The sequence below is a fragment of the Ictidomys tridecemlineatus genome, chromosome 2 (assembly GCF_052094955.1).
Source record: "Ictidomys tridecemlineatus isolate mIctTri1 chromosome 2, mIctTri1.hap1, whole genome shotgun sequence".
In the NCBI taxonomy this organism is placed as follows: domain Eukaryota; kingdom Metazoa; phylum Chordata; class Mammalia; order Rodentia; family Sciuridae; genus Ictidomys; species Ictidomys tridecemlineatus.
In genome coordinates, this window is record NC_135478.1 from 146,780,121 (window position 1) to 146,798,058 (window position 17,938).

At 41.4% G+C, this 17,938-nt stretch overlaps 1 protein-coding gene across 2 annotated transcripts in view; it reads right to left on the reverse strand.

Annotated features, from left to right (window-relative positions):
- Creb5 (cAMP responsive element binding protein 5) overlaps positions 1–17,938 on the reverse strand; it is a 403,168-nt gene that overhangs the window by 295,441 nt on the left and 89,789 nt on the right. For both annotated transcript variants that reach the window (XM_078039920.1, XM_078039921.1), the window contains exon 4: positions 14,900–15,021. In XM_078039920.1, coding sequence (XP_077896046.1) covers positions 14,900–15,021 — 122 coding nt within the window. The remainder of the gene's footprint in view (positions 1–14,899; positions 15,022–17,938) is intronic.

Genomic DNA, 17,938 nt, shown 5'->3' on the forward strand with positions numbered 1-17,938 from the left:
AATGGGTTTAGGGCAGGAGGGCATATTCTATTTTCCTAGAGCAGGAAAGTCATGAAGGACAAGAGAAAACTGGAAAATTAATCTGGGGTCAGATCATGAGGAATACGCAGCTAATGTTGAGTAGCCACCCCCGTGGCTATTTCTACCGTGTACTTGATCCCAAAAGAGCTTAGGACCCATCAAGGAAGCCTAACTTTCCCCATAGGACCAGCAGTTCCCTCACTAGAATGCAGCCTTGGCACCTGGCCCACCCAGCACAGCACCTGGGACACATTAAGCCTGACATAAACATTTGTTGGATTGAATTGGGAAGACATCATGGAAACATTCCCAGTGGTGGAAGCTGGGGGTAGAAGGAGGGTTTATGGCCAAGCTTTCCTTAAAGATCCAATATTTAAACAAATAATAGTCATGACAGCCTGTATACCAGTGACCAATCTGTCCTTCCGCCAAAACTCCCGTGACACCCAGAAATAGTGGGGCAGCAATTTCTTGAGTTCCAAGGTTAGTCCACAGCACTGGCCTCACCAGTGGGCCCTCTTCAAGGCAGCTGTCCAACAGGTATTCCTGTACTGGAGTCTAATGTCAGCTCCAAATACATTCTCACTCCACAGATGTTCATTTGACTCCAGGAAGGTTGCAGTCACCACATCTAGGTGTGGGAGGAAATGTCTCCCAGCGGGAGGATGTCACTCACAGAATGCTAGAGATGGGAGGATTGTCCCATGCCTGGTTTGGAACTACAAGCATGCAACGGGTGAGCAGGACAGACATGGTGGATCACCTGTCTTTGGTGGCATTATAAAATATATTTTGACATCCAGCTGCCTTTCATTCTGAGGTTCTGGGGCAAGCCAAACTAACTGCAGCCATGTCTGCAGAACACAGAATAATCCGGAGCTGAGATGGGAGATTCTATGGAAGTCTGAGGGAGGACTATTAAACGCCCAGGACAGAGTGGGTACAGTCGAGATATTTTCATGTTATTTGTGGAGGTCAACTATGGCTTGATGGTTTTTTTTGCAAAGCTTCTATAAGATACAATTTTTAAGTGAATTATATTAAAACACACATGGACCATACAAAAATAGAAGAAGGAGCAGTCTGAAATAGTGGGAAACCCAGGAATTTTCTAGTAGAAAGCCCCATATTACAAATACTGGCTCTGCAACTTCCTTGCTTTGTGACTTTCAACTGAGTCTTTAAACTTTTCAGTTTTAACTGCTCATTATGTAAAATGAAAACAAAAAACACCTATCTCACAGAGCTGCTGTGATGATCGGGGAATAATATAAACAAAACTTGGAGAACACTGCCTCACAAAGAGTAGAAGCCCAGTGAATGAAAGTGAATTTCATTCTCCCCAGTTTCTAATTTCAATGTCTAATAATTTAGTCTCCTATTTCCCCACACTGTCTAAATGTGTGTAAAATAGGCTTTTCACTTATCTCCATCTTGGAAACTGTGAGTTGGAAAGAAACTTCAGAGTCATATATCCCAACCTGGATGTAATCCGAAAGGATAAATTAATATCCTTTCCTAGAATGTTCTCTTGGCACAAAGAACTCTCTCTGCACACTAAAAACAGCCCTATGTATATAGTCAGAGACAGAACCTTCTGGAGAAGGGGGACCATGGAGGGGGTTCTGAAGAAAGCCAAGAGAGATTCCCAAATACATGACTTCTCTGTGGAAGGTTAAAAAAAAAAAAAAAAATCCAGTCCTTTGGTCAAAGCTATTACCATTTTAAAATCTACTAAATACAGGGATTGAAGCAGTAGAAGGGTTATAAATAAACAATAAATCATGCAATTATTACTGTTTGAATTTTGGCAAGATAATAAAAAGAGCAAGGGTATAATCAGGAAATAATAGAAAAGATCTGCAAGGCACCCCTGCAATTAGTGATAAACAGAACTTGGCTCAGAGTTGGAGGCCCAATATGGCTCTCATTAAAGAGCCTTGGGACCTGTTCCTGGGGCCAACGTCCGCTAGCTTGGGGAGAAGTGAGGTAACCAAAATGTCATTGCACAGCCCTCCCCTCCCCACAAACTTCAGATAATCTTTTACTACAGTATTATAACCACCTGGGCTGAAATGACTACCTTATGCCAAGTGAAGACCAATCCACGGCCTTCCGAAACTCTAATTGAGATGTTTCCTGTTCTCAGCTTTTAGACTCTTTCCTTTGTAATACCATAAACACACACACACACACACACACACACACACATGCACACACACACACTCACAGGCACCCTCAGGTACGTGCAGACACTGTGCAGTGGGCGCCTTCACTATTTTTCCTTCCCCCTTTCCTTTCACCTTCTTTTATTAATGGTACCTCTTAAAGAGATAAATGCTCCCACACAAGTGATATCACTTAAACAGATAAATAGTCCACACTGGAAAGACACAGAGCATATGAGGAAAAACCCTGTCTTATTAGACTGGAAACAGACACACTGTATTAATGCAAAAAAATCAACATATGGTTCTAATAGGCTTTCTTAAAATGATTTATCAGCTGTGATTAAGCCCTCAACCAGCATGTCTATCTTCATAAATAAAGCAAAAGTGCACCTTGCTCTAAAACGTATCTGCAGGATCTTATTACCCAGCCCAGCACACTGTGCTCCATTTACAATGTGGCTCTGGGGAGACAAGAATTTGTGTGCAATCACAAAGTGTGTGCTCGAGAGACACTGCCAAGATTTAGGACTCTTATCTCAGAGATAGTCTTACTAAAAGTCCATTACAATGAAGGCTTATCCCCTTTCCCTCCGCCATGGAGCTCAGGACTGCTGAAATATGAACAGGTAATTAAAAGGATATGCTTGATTTTACAGTCCACCCAGTGACACAGAATCACCAAACAGCTGTTAAGAAAGGGATCTGGCACTGGGAGCAGGTTACCCCTGCCAGGGGGTTGTAGGAAGTGGGGATCATTTTTTTAAAAAAAATCAGACGTGGTCTCTTTCCTCTTTTCTATAAAAAGGAAAAGGGAATGCAAATATTAGTAATCCTCCTTGTTTGGACCTCCTTCTCTGTCTGGCCAATACGTCAAATGGTCACAGTGATCAATATGAAAGGAAGGAGCCTTGCAAAAGACTGGGGCTTGAGGATGAGGAAGTAAGTGCTATGACTCGGAAATAAAGGGGGAGGAACCTGGTAAACAAGTGTGAGTTCACTAAGTTGCTTAAAAATGGCCTGCGTCAACTAGTTCATACGGAGGGATGAGGCTCTGTTGAAATCATTCTTACCCTTTGATTTTAAAAAGTCAGTAAGTCCAGAGGGATGAGCTGCATAAATCCCAGGAAACAACCACAACTCATTTTCACAGGTAAGCCATTCCTAGCACACACCAGAGCACCATTGCTCCTCTCTCCTCATCGCCCACCCATTCGCAAAGGTCAGAGACCTTCCTGCGTCCTGCGTGAGCTTCTTGAACATCTTTCCTTACGAATATCTTCAGTTTGATTTAAGCAGAAACACAAGCTCTCAGTACTTTTTTACTACAAACCACTGTTACATGATTTAGACGTCTGCTATGGCATTGTGAGATTTTGTCAAAAGGCAATTAGATTTAAGAAGGGAAATATGTAAAATCTCAGAAGAGAAAATAATACCAGCACATTTTATTAGGGGTGCAGCATGGGGGTAGTTGTGGTCTGTGACTATTGCATTCAATTAGGAGAACTATCATAATGAGGTCAAAGTAGCTTCTGTCTCCAGTGGTCACAGACTACACCCCTGGCCCTGGCCAGCTGTCTTGCAATATGTGCCTCTGTTCACAAGGGGGTCTGTGGGAAGGCATGTGTGTTTGGATCTGTACAAACTACAACCACTAATGGTAGAGCAAGTCCAAGTTCTCACTTTGCTGATGAAACAATCTGTCATGCCATCTTCACAGAGCTGTATTTGGATGGCAAATGTCTGTAAGTGCTGGTACTAAACTGGGCACTGAAGGCAATTCTAGGTCATGATCAGAATGCCTACTAGAACTTCCAAGAAATGGTCAAGGAGTTACTCATAAAGCCCAGATTTCCTACTTTGACTAAAACATACGCATTAATGTGTACATTCTTATAACACACACACACACACACACAAAAAAAAAAAAAAAAAACCTCCAGCAGAGATCAGGGACAAAGAGGTATTTCCCTATCCTGATGTATGGGGAAGACACTCCTTTCAAGCATGACATCACATTGTGTTATTGTCTCTGAAAATGTGGTGTTTGGATTTCTGTTCCTGGAATCCCTTTGGGACACTTCTTGTGGTCCATATCCACAAAATGTCTGAAAAGACATTTTAGGTGAGATGTTGCATGGGTGTATGAAACTAACACTCCCTACCTGGGGATCAGCTCTGACTTCCTTCAGATCTCAGTATATTTATCCAAAATACTTGTATTTATAATTTTTAGATTTTTGAAAAGCCATTTTAAATCATTTGAAAACACGTGTGACTTAGAGAACGACGGAACAGAATTCAGATTCCTTGTCCTCAAGCAGAACTCAGACCCCCCTCCGCATCACTGCTGTTTGTTCCACACCTGGGCTGGTGGGAACAGTGCAGGAAACATTCCAGGCTGTCACTGGGTGGACCAGCAACATGGAAAAGAGCCTTCCACACATCGTACTGCAAAAGAGGCCCCCAGAATTCTGAACCATCTTGAGTATTCTCTTTGAGCAACTGGTGGGGCTCCAAGGTAGGGCTGTCAAGCACTTTACATTCTGGAGCACTGAAACTTCCTTTCCCTAAGCTCTGGTTAGAGAGCAATGAACAGGAATGCCTGGCTCAACGTGCCCACAAATCCAGCCATAGCCTTGCATTCATAAATCCCCTGGGAAAGTTCCCAAACTTTGTGCATAACAAATCATAGCGGGAAAGCCAGGAAGGAGGTGACTTTTCTGCTAGTGGTTGTGATTCAGTGGGACCGGTACTGCATCATCTGCAGTCAATCAACCTGAGAGTCACACCAAAAACAACTACTTTTCTTCTTTGGGGAGATGGCTGCTTGTAACATAAAAAACAAGCCACAGAAAAAGGCTGCTCCCAGCACCAGCGCAGGACAGAATCGGTCAGCACTGAAGTCAACTGTCAACGTTTTCATATAACAGATGGTGTATTCCGCACACAACTCAGATCTCAGGGACGCCTGTGGCTGCAGCCACACCAAATCCAAAATGGGAAGCTCTCACTTCAGAGAGAAGATGGGAGTACCCTCAGTGCCAACAAATGAAGCGCAAGCCTGCCCGTGGGACATTCCCCCTTCTCGCTCTAGAACAAATACAATGATGTACTTGTGCCTTCTAGTTGAAGACCAAAATGTCATCTTACACTCTGGTTGCATCTTGCCAGTCATGAATTTATTCAGAAAAGACATGCTTAGAGGAGATGCTGAGAGTAAAATCCTTTTGAAATTTCACTTCACTCAAGAGCCAGAAAAGACATCGGGACCCATCAGATAGAACAGAGTCGCAGGCGCTAACAGACTAAGTGATAGCCTTTAAGACTCCAGAAAGCAAAGAACAAAGGGAAAACCAGGGAGGTGAAGCCTGCATCAGGTGACCCACTGAGCAGGAGGAAGGTGTCACAATGCGTGCCTACCCAAGGGACTCATTCTGACCTAAGCTTTAACCCTGCCAACCTGTAAGCCCCTCTGGTTGGCCAGAATAGCCAATCCTAAGAAGTGAGGACTGCGGACACAGGTCATTCAGGGGAGGAAATCCACCCTTTTGCTATCAATTTTCCTAGGTTTTTGGACTTTGGTGGGAGATGGGTGAAGAACCAGGAAAGTGTCCTACACGGCTCTGATAGGAAAGTCAGCGATTGCACCACAGGTTGGAGTTGAAGGTCAACGTGCGAGAAATATGGACAGGAGGAATGCCCGGAATTCCAGTTCCTGGCCTCAGACTTATCAGTATGGAAATAACTTAACAACACACAAATGTTAAGCAAGGTTCCCAGAGTAAATCATTCCCATTCCTGCCCCTACCCACACTTAACGTTCACCTGGATTTATGAGATGATGGCGGCACGGACGATTTCTTGCAACTATTATACCATTTTTCCTTTCCTCTTTTTACAGTGTCAATTTCTTCTCACATCTCTGTGAGGGGCCCAGGTAAGTAACCTTGCGACAGATGCTCCCAGAGCCCAATTTTTGGTCTGATCTTTCAAATGTGAGTGCTGTTTTTCTGCCTGGAACGGAAGCTTCATCTCTTAGTCATTTTATTTGAATCTGGCCCAGAAAGCAGATCTGTTTTCCTGCTTGCCTTTGGGAGCGCTGATGCAAGGCCCGTGGAGAACAGCAGGAGCTTCCTCTGCATATGCAGAGGCCTCCTGTGCCCAGGTATGCAGCTGCCTTTGAGGGCCTGTCTGGTGTGTTGGAAATCCTGAATTACTCACAGCTGGGGAAATTGGTGCCTTCAGAGGAGAGTGTCCATTTGAGGGTGTGATTCCATTTGGGTTAATACCTTGAAATCCTTTTCTGGCTTGCCTGCCTCCAGATAGGTAAGAAGGGATTTAAGCAAGCCGAGGACCCAACCCAGCCTGGAATAGAAAGATCACCTTGATGAGAACATCTCCTGCTGGGAAAAGCTGCCTTTTTCATAGCCCCTAAAGCCAAGCTTCATAATTGTTTTAGTGAGGATCATTCCAGCCAAATAATTCAATTGCACTAATTTTCAGCTACAGTCAGGCCGCCTGATGGGAAGGCAGGGTAGAGCCAGTGAGCAGGCACTGCAGGCTGCTCTGAGCTGACCATGTTGCCTGTGGAGCTCCAGGGTTCTGCTGAGTTTTGGGCTACTTTTTTCCCCCCTGGTTGCTTTTTTTTTTAGCCAATCCCTGACCTTTGATCTTTTAAGATATGTTTCATGAATAGAATGTTCTAGAAACAGGACCTGGGTGACCACATGATGATGTAGTATGTAGTAAAATATAGCAGATGCTATGTTGATCAAGCTTCCAGTGCACATCCACACCAACTCCTCTACCTTTTAACAATGGGCTTTCCACTGAACCACAAGAGAGAAAGGAAAAGCAGCTTCAAGAAAAAAGTTGTATTTTGTTGTTTTTGTTACTTTTCAACATTTTAGTGGGTTTCTTTTTGATTAAAATGCATCCTATTTGACAATAATGCTAGGTCTTGAAAGTTACCCTAAAGACCAAGTATCTTGGCCGGGCGTGGTGGCACAGGCCTGTAATCTCAGCGGCCCAGGAGGCTAAGGCAGGAGGATCACGAGTTCAAAGCCAGCCTCAGCAAAAGCAAGGCACTGAGCAACTCAGTGAGATCCTGTCTCTAAATAAAATACGAAATAGGGTTGAGGGTGTGGATCAGTGGTTGAGTGCCCCTGAGTTCAATTCACAGTACCTTACCACCACCAAAAATAAGACCAAGTATCTTTCTTGAATCCTTCAGCAATAACCCCAGCAGGAAGCAGTGATGATTGAGCATGAGGTAACAAGAATGGAAAATAAAGGGAAGATCTGTGGCCTCTTTCCTGAGCACATGAAGGCAAGGAAAGGAGGGTGACAAAGCAAAGTTGAGTCCTGTAGGGAGTGAGTAAAATCTGCCTCTGACAATACCCAGGGGAGTCAGACATGGTGGGGTCTGTGGGCTTAGCCCTCCAAGCAGCTTGGTCAGGAACAGCAGGGTGTATGCAAGGAGGAACACCAGTCCAGTGCTACTGGAGGTTGAGGCTAATATCTGGGTCCAAGGTGAGGGCTAAATGTATAAAGGAATTGTCTGGGTGGAGTTCAGTGCTAAGCTGCCAGAATTGCAGGTTTTCTAGAGAGAAAGTGTAAATAGAAACCACCTGAGACTGAATACATCCAAAAAACCAAGGAGGCAGAGACGGGACCTTCACAGAGGTAGGAGAAAAGCCAGAGCAAGTCATGCCTACCACCCACCCACTCTCCTCTGTCTCTCCTGTGTTTCTTTGTTTTTTTCAAATGGGGGAAATATTACTAGTATAACTGTCTGTCATTATTCTCAGTTAATTAAGGGGACCAAAATCAAATTATCATTAATAACATGTTTTAAATGTCCTATGTGGACCTGAATATGCTTCATGAATATGGAAATGCTTTGGTCATTACCATACCCAGTCACAAGTGAGCAGGAAACACTGATGCAAGTCAAGGAGAGATTCCCAAAGGAATGACCAGATTTCTCTAGTATTATGGTATCTATTAGACTGGATCCAACCCCTCTCCCCAGCTCTTCTACTCTGTAGCATAAAGTAAAAACAGGAGTCAACTGAGGGGCACCTCAGGGGAGAACCCCCATCATTGGGCACAGGAATGCACAAACTTTTCAATTCTGACCAAAGCCTCTGGAAACTCTGGGTCAGTTCTCAAAAGGACATCCAGTAGAGACCTCCCGCTATCTTACCCCATTATCCTCCATATGATAGAAAATATAAATAAAGCATGGGATTAAATAATTTAAACAAGGTTCATGCTAAACTCCGAGAACAAGCAAAGCTGCCACAGGTGAGGAGATATTCATCTACGGTTACTGCTACCGTGACCTTCCCCTTTTGATTTGCCTTATAAGGCTGGCTTGAAGGCAGAGCTTCAAACTTCCAAACTTAGGCCTAGAAGGGAAGTCCTCAGTCTCAGGAGGTAAGATAATTCTTTACTGTGAAAGTCAGTTGATAAGGATTCATCTGTTAAGGTCCAAATTATCCAAATATACAACTCTCAGAGGGAGATGATAGACCAATACCTGGTATCCACTTCATCAGTCTTCCTTCAAGCTGTGGGCACCCCTCAACAAACTCATTTGATATCAAGTGGTCACTCTTTGAAAGATGATACAGTATGCATTTTGCAGCTTTAGGAAACCCTAACTTTCCACCCCAAACAAACAAATACAAAGTCCTGTGAGTTTTTTTTTTTTTTATTGGCCACTCTAATTTAAAGTTGAGGCAGAACTTAAGATCACACCCTAGTTCACCCACATATGTGGCAGTGGATAACCGTCTTTAATAATCCCTGGTAGGATTGTACTCATTATTTCTAAATCCCAGTGACCTAAAACATATGAAATAGCTTCCCATTTATCCACTGGTTTAGTCATTCCCCTGAGTAGGATGCAAAGATCAAGCCAGATTCTCTTTCAACATCAAATTCCACCTAAGATGAGGACAGAATTCTAACCTATAGGAGGAAGATGAATGCTATTCACATCTACAGTGTGCTGAAATGGGAGGATAAGAGGAATCCTTCTAACACAAGCCGTGAGTATTCCAGCCAGTGGGGTGGGAAAGAAATAGGTTGTCATCTCCAATATCACCGTCGAGGGGTATTTTCTTTCAGTCATGCTGATAAAAAATGGAAAAGATCAAAAACAGTCTCATCGACTAGGATTAAGCAAACACAGTGACTTCTCAAAACCTGGATAAAACCAAGTTTAAGTTTCAGAATATTCTTTTTCTCTAGAGTTCTGAGGGAGGAAGGGATTGTTTTACACAAGTATCTTAGAAGCAACATGCTCACACAACCGGAAACATGCAGCTGTTGCAAGTTTGCTCAACTTGGCGTCTTATTTCCCATCCAGTACCACTCATCCCTGCCCCACAGCATGGCCAGGCTGACTGGTGGCTCACAGGAGCAAGGCTGGTGAGAAGGCAAAGGGGCTCCCTCTCTGCACCCTCTCTCTCCAAGGGACTGGTGACATCAGGTAACAGGGTTTCTAGGTTCAGAATGGAATCAGATTGAACAGCCTACTTTCTGAACCAAGGCTGACCTGGCCAGGCCCTCTTCTGTGACTCCTATTGAGTTGGGATTCAAGATCTTAGGATTGGAGCTTGTCCCTTGCTCCCATGTGCTAAACAGCCGACACCCTCTGGGGAAAAGACTGCACTTTTCATCATTTGGGCAGGAATTCTAGAGCATGGAAATGTCCTAATTTGCTATTTCTGCATCAGCATAATGAGTCATATTCAGGTCCTATGGGAGAATAGCAACACTTAGCACTTATACAGCATGCTTTTCATCTCAGGTCTTTAACCATGTTAGGCTGTAATGTTATATTTCTCTCGGCAAGACAAAAGAGTTCATTTGTTGTCCCTTCAATTGCCCTTCCTTCCTCACAAACACACAACATTTCTTATATGTTGAAGTTATCTCCTGCTTTCTAGATGTATATTATTCAATCTCTTTTTTTAAAAAAAAGGTAAATAAATAAATATAAAAGGTTGATTCACCCTTCTTTTTCTTTTTCTCTTATTAAAATCCTCTGTTTTTCTCTCCTCTAATATGGAACACAGAATCAGAACAGATTGTCTACTCAGTGTTTCTGTAAGAGCTAGGGTTCTCTTCTTGACTTGATTCTTCAAGCTTTACAGTCTTCTGCATCATCTCTGGACACTGAAGAGCACTGAAGTCTCTGTCTTGGAGGATTCTGGAAGATTCTGTCCATCTCTATGCTTAGAACTCTCTACTCCCTTTACTTCTGGCCCAGAAAAGTCCTTCCCATTCTTGTGGAATTACTACACTAGCTAGTCTCTCTTCCCCCTGAATTCCAGACTTGTACGTCCATCTGCTGATCCACTATCTCCACTTTAGTTTAAAAACAAAACTCCCAATTCCGCCCCGTGCCCAACCTGCTCCTCCCATAGACCACTCCATCCTTCTGGTTGTACAAGCCAAAATTCTGGTTTCATTCTTGATTCTACTCTTCCTATTACTCCCCAGTCTAATCCATCCCCAGCAAATCCTGCTGCCTTTATCTTCATAATGCATCCAGAATCTAACAACCCCTCCATCTCTACTGTGGGATAATCTGCTCTCATCTTCAATCTAGATTCTTTTACTATCTTCTTAACTGTTGTCTCTGCCACTGCCCTCCAACAACTTACTTTCAATTCAACAGTCAACGTGATCTTTCTAAAACACTCAGGCAGATCCCATCACTCCTCCGCTTAGAATTGTGCTGTGGCTTCCCATCTCACTTGGAGTAAAAGCCAAAGCCCTTTAAACAACCTGCAAGGCCCTCCTGGATCAGATCTTGGCTTTATCTGCATCTCCCCCCTCAAATAAGCCCCTTTGCAATGCCTACAATATGCAGCATGTCATCCAGCTCAGGATTTTGCATTTATGTTCTCTCAACTCCTAACACTCTTCTCCCCAGTAGGCACCTGGCTCAGCCTTCTCCTCTGCATCTCTGCTTACATGTCCATCAGTGAGAAATGCCCTCTCAGGCTCTCAGCCTCCCAGGGCCCCACCCTGCTGCATATAGCACTTATCATCATCTGAAATGTTAGACAGATTCTTCACTTCTTTACTCTTTGTATTGTTTATCATCTTTATTCAGTGGTATGCTCATCAAATGCCTTGGACAGTGCCTGGCATATGGTGGACATCTGAAAATATTTCTTGAAAGAAAAATTAGTGAACAAAGTTATACTGTGTGTTTCAGGACACGGACTATCCTGAGTTCTTAGCCACAGGCAAGCTGAGATTTGTGATGTCTGCTAGTGAGTTACAACATGCTTTTTTGGGGGGGGGCGGATCTTATTAAAGAGTTATGAGGCTATGAGTTTACATCCACATAAAACTTTGAGGCAATTATGGAATATGTTATCTGCTATGTGTAACATCGATACAGATATTGGGACTTTTTGCCCTGCTGATAGCCTGTCCTTAATATATTGGGATGTTTGGGGCAAAGGGTTTCAGGATAATCTATAGAATGTGTAGAACAGAATTTTCTCCAATCGGCAGTTAGATGGCTTAAACAAGGATAAATTCTCTATTTTCTCTTTAACAGGATTTTCTTCTAATCCTCCCCATATTTGTGTATAAAGTACTTAGAGATTTCAAACAAGAACGCTTTTAAACAAACTCTCCAGATAAATTAATCCATCTTCCACTTTACAAAAAAAGTGCTCATGAACCAATGCGAGTCTTTTGTTAAAGGGCTCAGAGGCAAAAAAAGAAAAACCAGAAGAACTGGAGATGTCAGATTAAAAGGAAATAACCATCTGAGAGCAGAGAAGAAGGAAAAGAGCAGATAACACTCCAGGGTAGCTAATAAGCTATGTGTTGAATAAGGATTTCGTGTCTCTACTTTTTCAAGAGGCAAAAGAATAAATGAAGTAGTATGTGGAGGTGGCAGTGTGCCAGAGATGTCCACATCTGGAGAAATGGTCCAGGGAATAGGTAAAAGGGTATTGTCAGATTGGGGAGCATCCCTTCTACTCTTTATTTCTGCACACCCTCCAGCTTCCAAAGAAACACTCGGTAGAATCCACCAACAGTTCATTTGGCTGTTGGATGAGTTCTGTGCTTTAGGCCTCCAGAGGATACCCTCTAGTGTAGTGATGGCCACCTGAGTAAATGAGACAAAGAAAGAGGAAGCCCCAACAGCCCAAATGCGGACCAGCTTCTAGTGCATGCAAGTGAGGCTGGGGCATGAAACTGTGGCGTCCTAAGAGGCAAACCACAGGGCATGCTGGCTGCAGGATCGCCACCCACAGACCCATCATGAATCATCCCCACAGACTATGAGAAGCATTTAAAAGAAAGAAAACACATAGTTCTACAGTTGCAATAGTTCTTTCTCAATGTTGCTTACCTAATTATTTTAATTTTTTAATGATTTGTACTTCTTCCCAACCCACAAGGCATTTACAGCAACTCACCAAACATGGTTAGCAAAAAAAAATTTTTTTTAATTAAAAATCAGGACCAGAGAAAATATGAACTAGAACTGAAAGTCTAGTACATGGAGGAAGTAAAATATGGCTCATCATAGTGTTCTAAAAAGTTCTCCAAGTTAAGCAATAAATTTGGCTTTTTGTTCACCTAGCAGTCAAAGCGAAAAGAGAAACAACCAGTTACATGATTCTCATGTCCAGGAAGAGAAAATATTTCAGTTCTTTGGGGGAAGCAAATCATTTCCTGGAATTCAGTTCTGCAAGAATTCCTCACATTGGCTTCGTATAGGAAATCATGTATAATGCAATGGAGAATATCGAAAACCACACCCCTACCGTGAGCTTCACAAAACCATTCTTGGTGAAATGTCTTTAGGAAAAGCAAGAGCATTAAAACCATTCTACCACACATGAAGACATCATGGGCCAAGCAGACATCTTTCGATGGCTCAGTTTATCTAAGAAGCCAACTTTGATTATCTCAAGAAATGACCAAATTTAATTCCTCTAACAGTCTTCTACATCAGCGAACTTACCAAAGGAACTAAATTGATTATTCAACCAGAGGAAATTTACTAGATGAGACTTCCTACTTGTCCTTTGCTATTTTCATAATATATTTACATTGCAATGAGATATAGAATTATACCTTGTATTTTTATTGAGTTAATTTTTTTAAGTGCTCATAATTTTATTATTTGCCTAGTAAATGGTACTTATTATATAAGTATTTGCTTTCAAACAAGAAAAAGGCACTCTATGTCATTTAGCTGGGTAGTGGACAAGAGTGTCAAATATAAATAAGAAAGTAATTATAAATAAATAAAATGAATTGAGATTTTGTACCCCTCTTATATTTATATCAATTCTTTTTCTGATTTTTCCCCCCTAAAGCTGTACAAACTGAATACAAGCCCTGGCCTATCATGATGTAAGAATGTGACATGAAAAATCTGGTGGAGGGGGATTATTGTAATTTCACAGAGAGGAAGATTCAAAGACTTTGAAACACTCAGAGAAATGTCAGTCTTTTAAAATTTCCTCTCCAGTTGGAACAGCTGGAACTTTGGAATTCATGAGTACCTAGCTAGCCCTTCCTTTCAATCATCTTTCACGTTTTAACTTTCTGTTCATGGACTGTGTCTAATTTGTTTTTCAGTAGGCTGTGGACATTAGTAATGCTCTATGACAGTGACAAAAAAAAAATACTAAAAAGCATCCTTGTCACCTTTATTTGTGACCCCATCTTCTTTATTTCATCGTGTAAAGTGATTTTATAATTCCCACACAGTGTTAAGATAAAAATAGAATATACTCTAAAGGATTTCATAAAGTGAATTTCTTACATTTGCATATATTTATTTATTCATTTATTTATTTATTTTGAGTTGTAGTTGGACACAATACCTTTATTTATTTATTTATTTTTATGTGGTGCTGAGGATGGAACCCAGGGCCTTGCATGTGCTGCTAAGTGAGTGCTCTACCGCTGAACCATAGCCCCAGCCTGATTTTCTTACATTTTTAAAAGATATGCTTTTTTTAAAAAAAAAATGTTTTTTAGCTGTAGATGATCATAATACCTTATTTATTTACTTTTATGTGGTGCTGAGGACCGAGCCCAGGGCCTCACAAGTTAGGCAAGTGCTCTACAGTTGAGCCAAAACCCCAGCCCAATTTCTTACATTTTTAAGAACAACAACAAAAAAAAGTATTTATTTCACCAAGAAGAGGTGTTCAATAATCTGACCAGGTAACATAAACAGGAAGTAATTCTGAATCTGTGGAAGATTATGAAACACACACAGTGATAAGCTGGGCCCAAACCAGATGAACTCCCCTCTCCTGCGGCTGTGATTCAGCTGTTCTCTTACCCTTTGATTCTTGTCTTCTGTGCTCACCACCCATGTAAGGCTAATGCTAAATATTTAGCAAAATAAAACTACTGGTTGAAAATCAAAATAGTGAGTTTATCCACACAGCTTCAAGAATCAGGTAACTTTTTTTTTTTTGCTTTAATTTAATATTTGATACATTTATTTTCTCATGATTTATCCAAGCTTTGGATCCTACCCTCCATCAGGGATTCAAACACTTGCAAAGACATGAAGTATTATTTCAAGCAACTTCAATGGACTCTGTGGTGTCACTTGCTTTCCGTATGGAAGTTTCTAGCCAGTGTTAGGGAAGCACCTCTCCAGGTATCCTCCTCAGCAAACCTACCCGCTTGCTGCTCTCCTCCTCCTGAGCCTTCCTGAACTCGTGCTCAAAGGAGCAGTCCAGCTCGCTGAAGAGGCCCACCTCTTCGCAGTTCTTCAGGAATCTCGTTGGGGTCGGAGTCTGATCTGAAAACAGAGGCCCAGTGATCATAAATGGAGCTCTTTCTCAAAAGCCAGTGGAAGCCTGAACTAAATCCATGAACACCCTCCCCTTGGCTTACTAAGATGCCTGCCATTCATCCACAACCTCCCAGCCCTTTAAATGAAATGATAGCGGACAAGCAAAGAAAACCATCAACTCCAAAGTAGGGATACAATGGATGGAAGACTGTGGTACTTGGGGACCCCCCCCACATCTCCCTCTGGACAACTTTACAAGGCCTTGCTGCCCTCCCCTTGACTGAAGTTCTTATCACTTGATTATGCATTACAACTGTGTAACTTTGTCTTTTTTTCTTTCTTTCTTCTAACTGAAAGAAAATGATTTAGCTAAAATCAGTCCAAAAATCTTCTGTGCCAATGTTAAGCCTGACTTCAGAGGGGGCAGAAAGAAAACAAAAAAGGCTTTCTAAAGAGTTTTACAGCAAACAAAAAGAAACAAACAATCATGATAGTTCCTTTTTCTTAATGGGAAAAAACTTCAGCAATTCTCTCTCATTCTGAGAATCATAGAAGGATGATAAAAGGTTCCAAGTCAAGCACATTCAGTTTCCATCATTTAAAAATATCATTATTAATTTTATTTTCCTTTGCTGTAGCCAAAAGAATGTTCTGAGAATGTTCTTTAAAAGGAAAAGAATTTCTTTCATATTCTTGACTTTCTAGAGAGCTTACTACTTAGAAAACTGGGAAGTTGAAATCATGATTTGTGGCATATTTTTGTAGCATTTGCTGTTCATAAAATATTTTCATGTGCATTTTCTGGAATCTAATCTCATAAGATCCTAGGTGGTAGGTAAGGTGGAATGGCACCTTTATAATCACTAAGGACAGTCATCTGCCTACTGAAATGTTCTTGAGTTGACAAGAATGACAACGTGTGAACTGCCTTTGTAAGAAGAGTTAAAGTTCATGGAGGGAAGCATAGTCATATAATTTTTTTCCAAAATAAGGAAAATTGAGATGCAGAGTGATTGAGGGTCTTGCTTCAGTTCTCCTGGGTAAATGATGGCGACACCAGGATTACAACCAAAGCCTCAGTGTTATTTCCATTGTTACATGTGTTTTCTCTACCTAAGCTTCTGATGGACACTGCCAGATTGATGGTGGCATTTGTCCACCAGACCTACATGTAGTCTCAGCATCTCCTTCTACACAGTTGTCTAAGCCTTCACCACCAGGCAACTGATGAGTACCCCTAATTTGAAACAAATCTGCCATTCCTACCCTCTGTAAATGTCTATATTACGATAAATTAGAACTATATTTACTTCTCTAAATTATGTGGAATAGTTAATCCCAGTAAATCGGTAAATATCCATAGAGCTTCAAAGACTATATTAATATCCGTGAAGCAGAATATGGTTGGATATCTCCACTGAATCAGCTCTTCATTCCCTATGAGAAAGGGATATTAAAATTCCAAAAGGTTGACTTGGATTCCAGAACAGCAAAATCCCATCTGTATTCTTCCCCATTCTTAACCTGATCTCCAAGATATGAAGCTGTCTTGTTAGTCTGCAGAAAGCCAACCACAGATGATCATAAATTGGGCATTTATGAGATATGGAAAAGATCGGGTTTTGTTGAGAATTATTTTATTAGCACATTAATTAACTTATTAAGATGTATACATATAAATCTATGCATTATATATTTATATATAAAACTATTGCATGCTTATGGAAGTCAAAATTAATATTTGTGCAGGACTTTGTAGTGACAGTAAGCAATCACTCATACTCTGTAGAATCCTTGAACTTCTATAAAGTAAATAGGGTGAATGATATTTTTAAAATTGAAAAATAAGCTTCCTCACAGAAGGTCTCACAACTTGTAGCCATCTTATCACTAAGTGATTGCTTACTGTCAGACACAATTCCTTTTCAATCTAAATTCTGTGCTCTTTGCCCTCTGGGGTCCAAGAGGTTCTAATGTATGTGTGTAACAGACAATTTTGACAATCCAGTTACCTATATTTGAAAACAGCATGATTCTGGAGAAGTTGCTCATATTTCCTGTCCTTTGTATTTCTTATCTCTCAAAGAATGTTCTAAAGTTTTCAGATTCTATAAATTCTAAAGTCACCCCTCTCGTGGGTTAGCTTCAAAAATCACTGTCCATAGGCCAAGAAATACCTAACTATTAAAAGGACATCAAATGAGAACATCAGTAATGGTGTGGGAACTAGTGATAAAGTCAGAAGTAAAGCTTAGATATGCAGAGTTTTCTGACTAGAAGGTGTAAGGCAAACACAGAATAGAAATAAAAGGTGTGTGTGAGAGACAGAGAGAGAGACAGACATAATTTTATCATTAATTGGTTAACCTAATATCTCATGGTTTTTCTGAAATAGAACCATTCTTGGAAACCATTTATATCCTCCACACAATAGAGCTGCACGATAAGCCTCCCAATTCTCTAGTATCTCCCAAGAATATTTCTGAGAAGACACCTCAAAACAGAACTGAAATATGAGGCCACTTGTCATCAGTAGGAATTTAGCATACAGGTTTTTGTTCCTCTATGCATCTTTGGTAGAGACTGAGCACTTACAGGCCATGATTCAAGGCAGAGAGAAAAATCACTCCAGCAGCCTCCATGAGACTCCTGAACTCTGAGAGGAGTCAGGAGACGGTCCATGAAATTAAACGAAGGACAGCAGGTGAGGGGCCAAGCTGTACGCAGCTGAGGGGAGTGTCTCATCTGCTCCAAAGCAAAATTATTCCCAGAAACCAGCACAAAAACCTACATACACAAACAAAGGAGTTGGATGGTGGTTCAGGGATTTGGAGGACATTGCCCATCATCTTGGGCCTCTTCAGTAACAGGAAACAAAAGCCATGGAGTGAGGGTGGTCCTGGGTTGCAAAGACAGTTGCTTC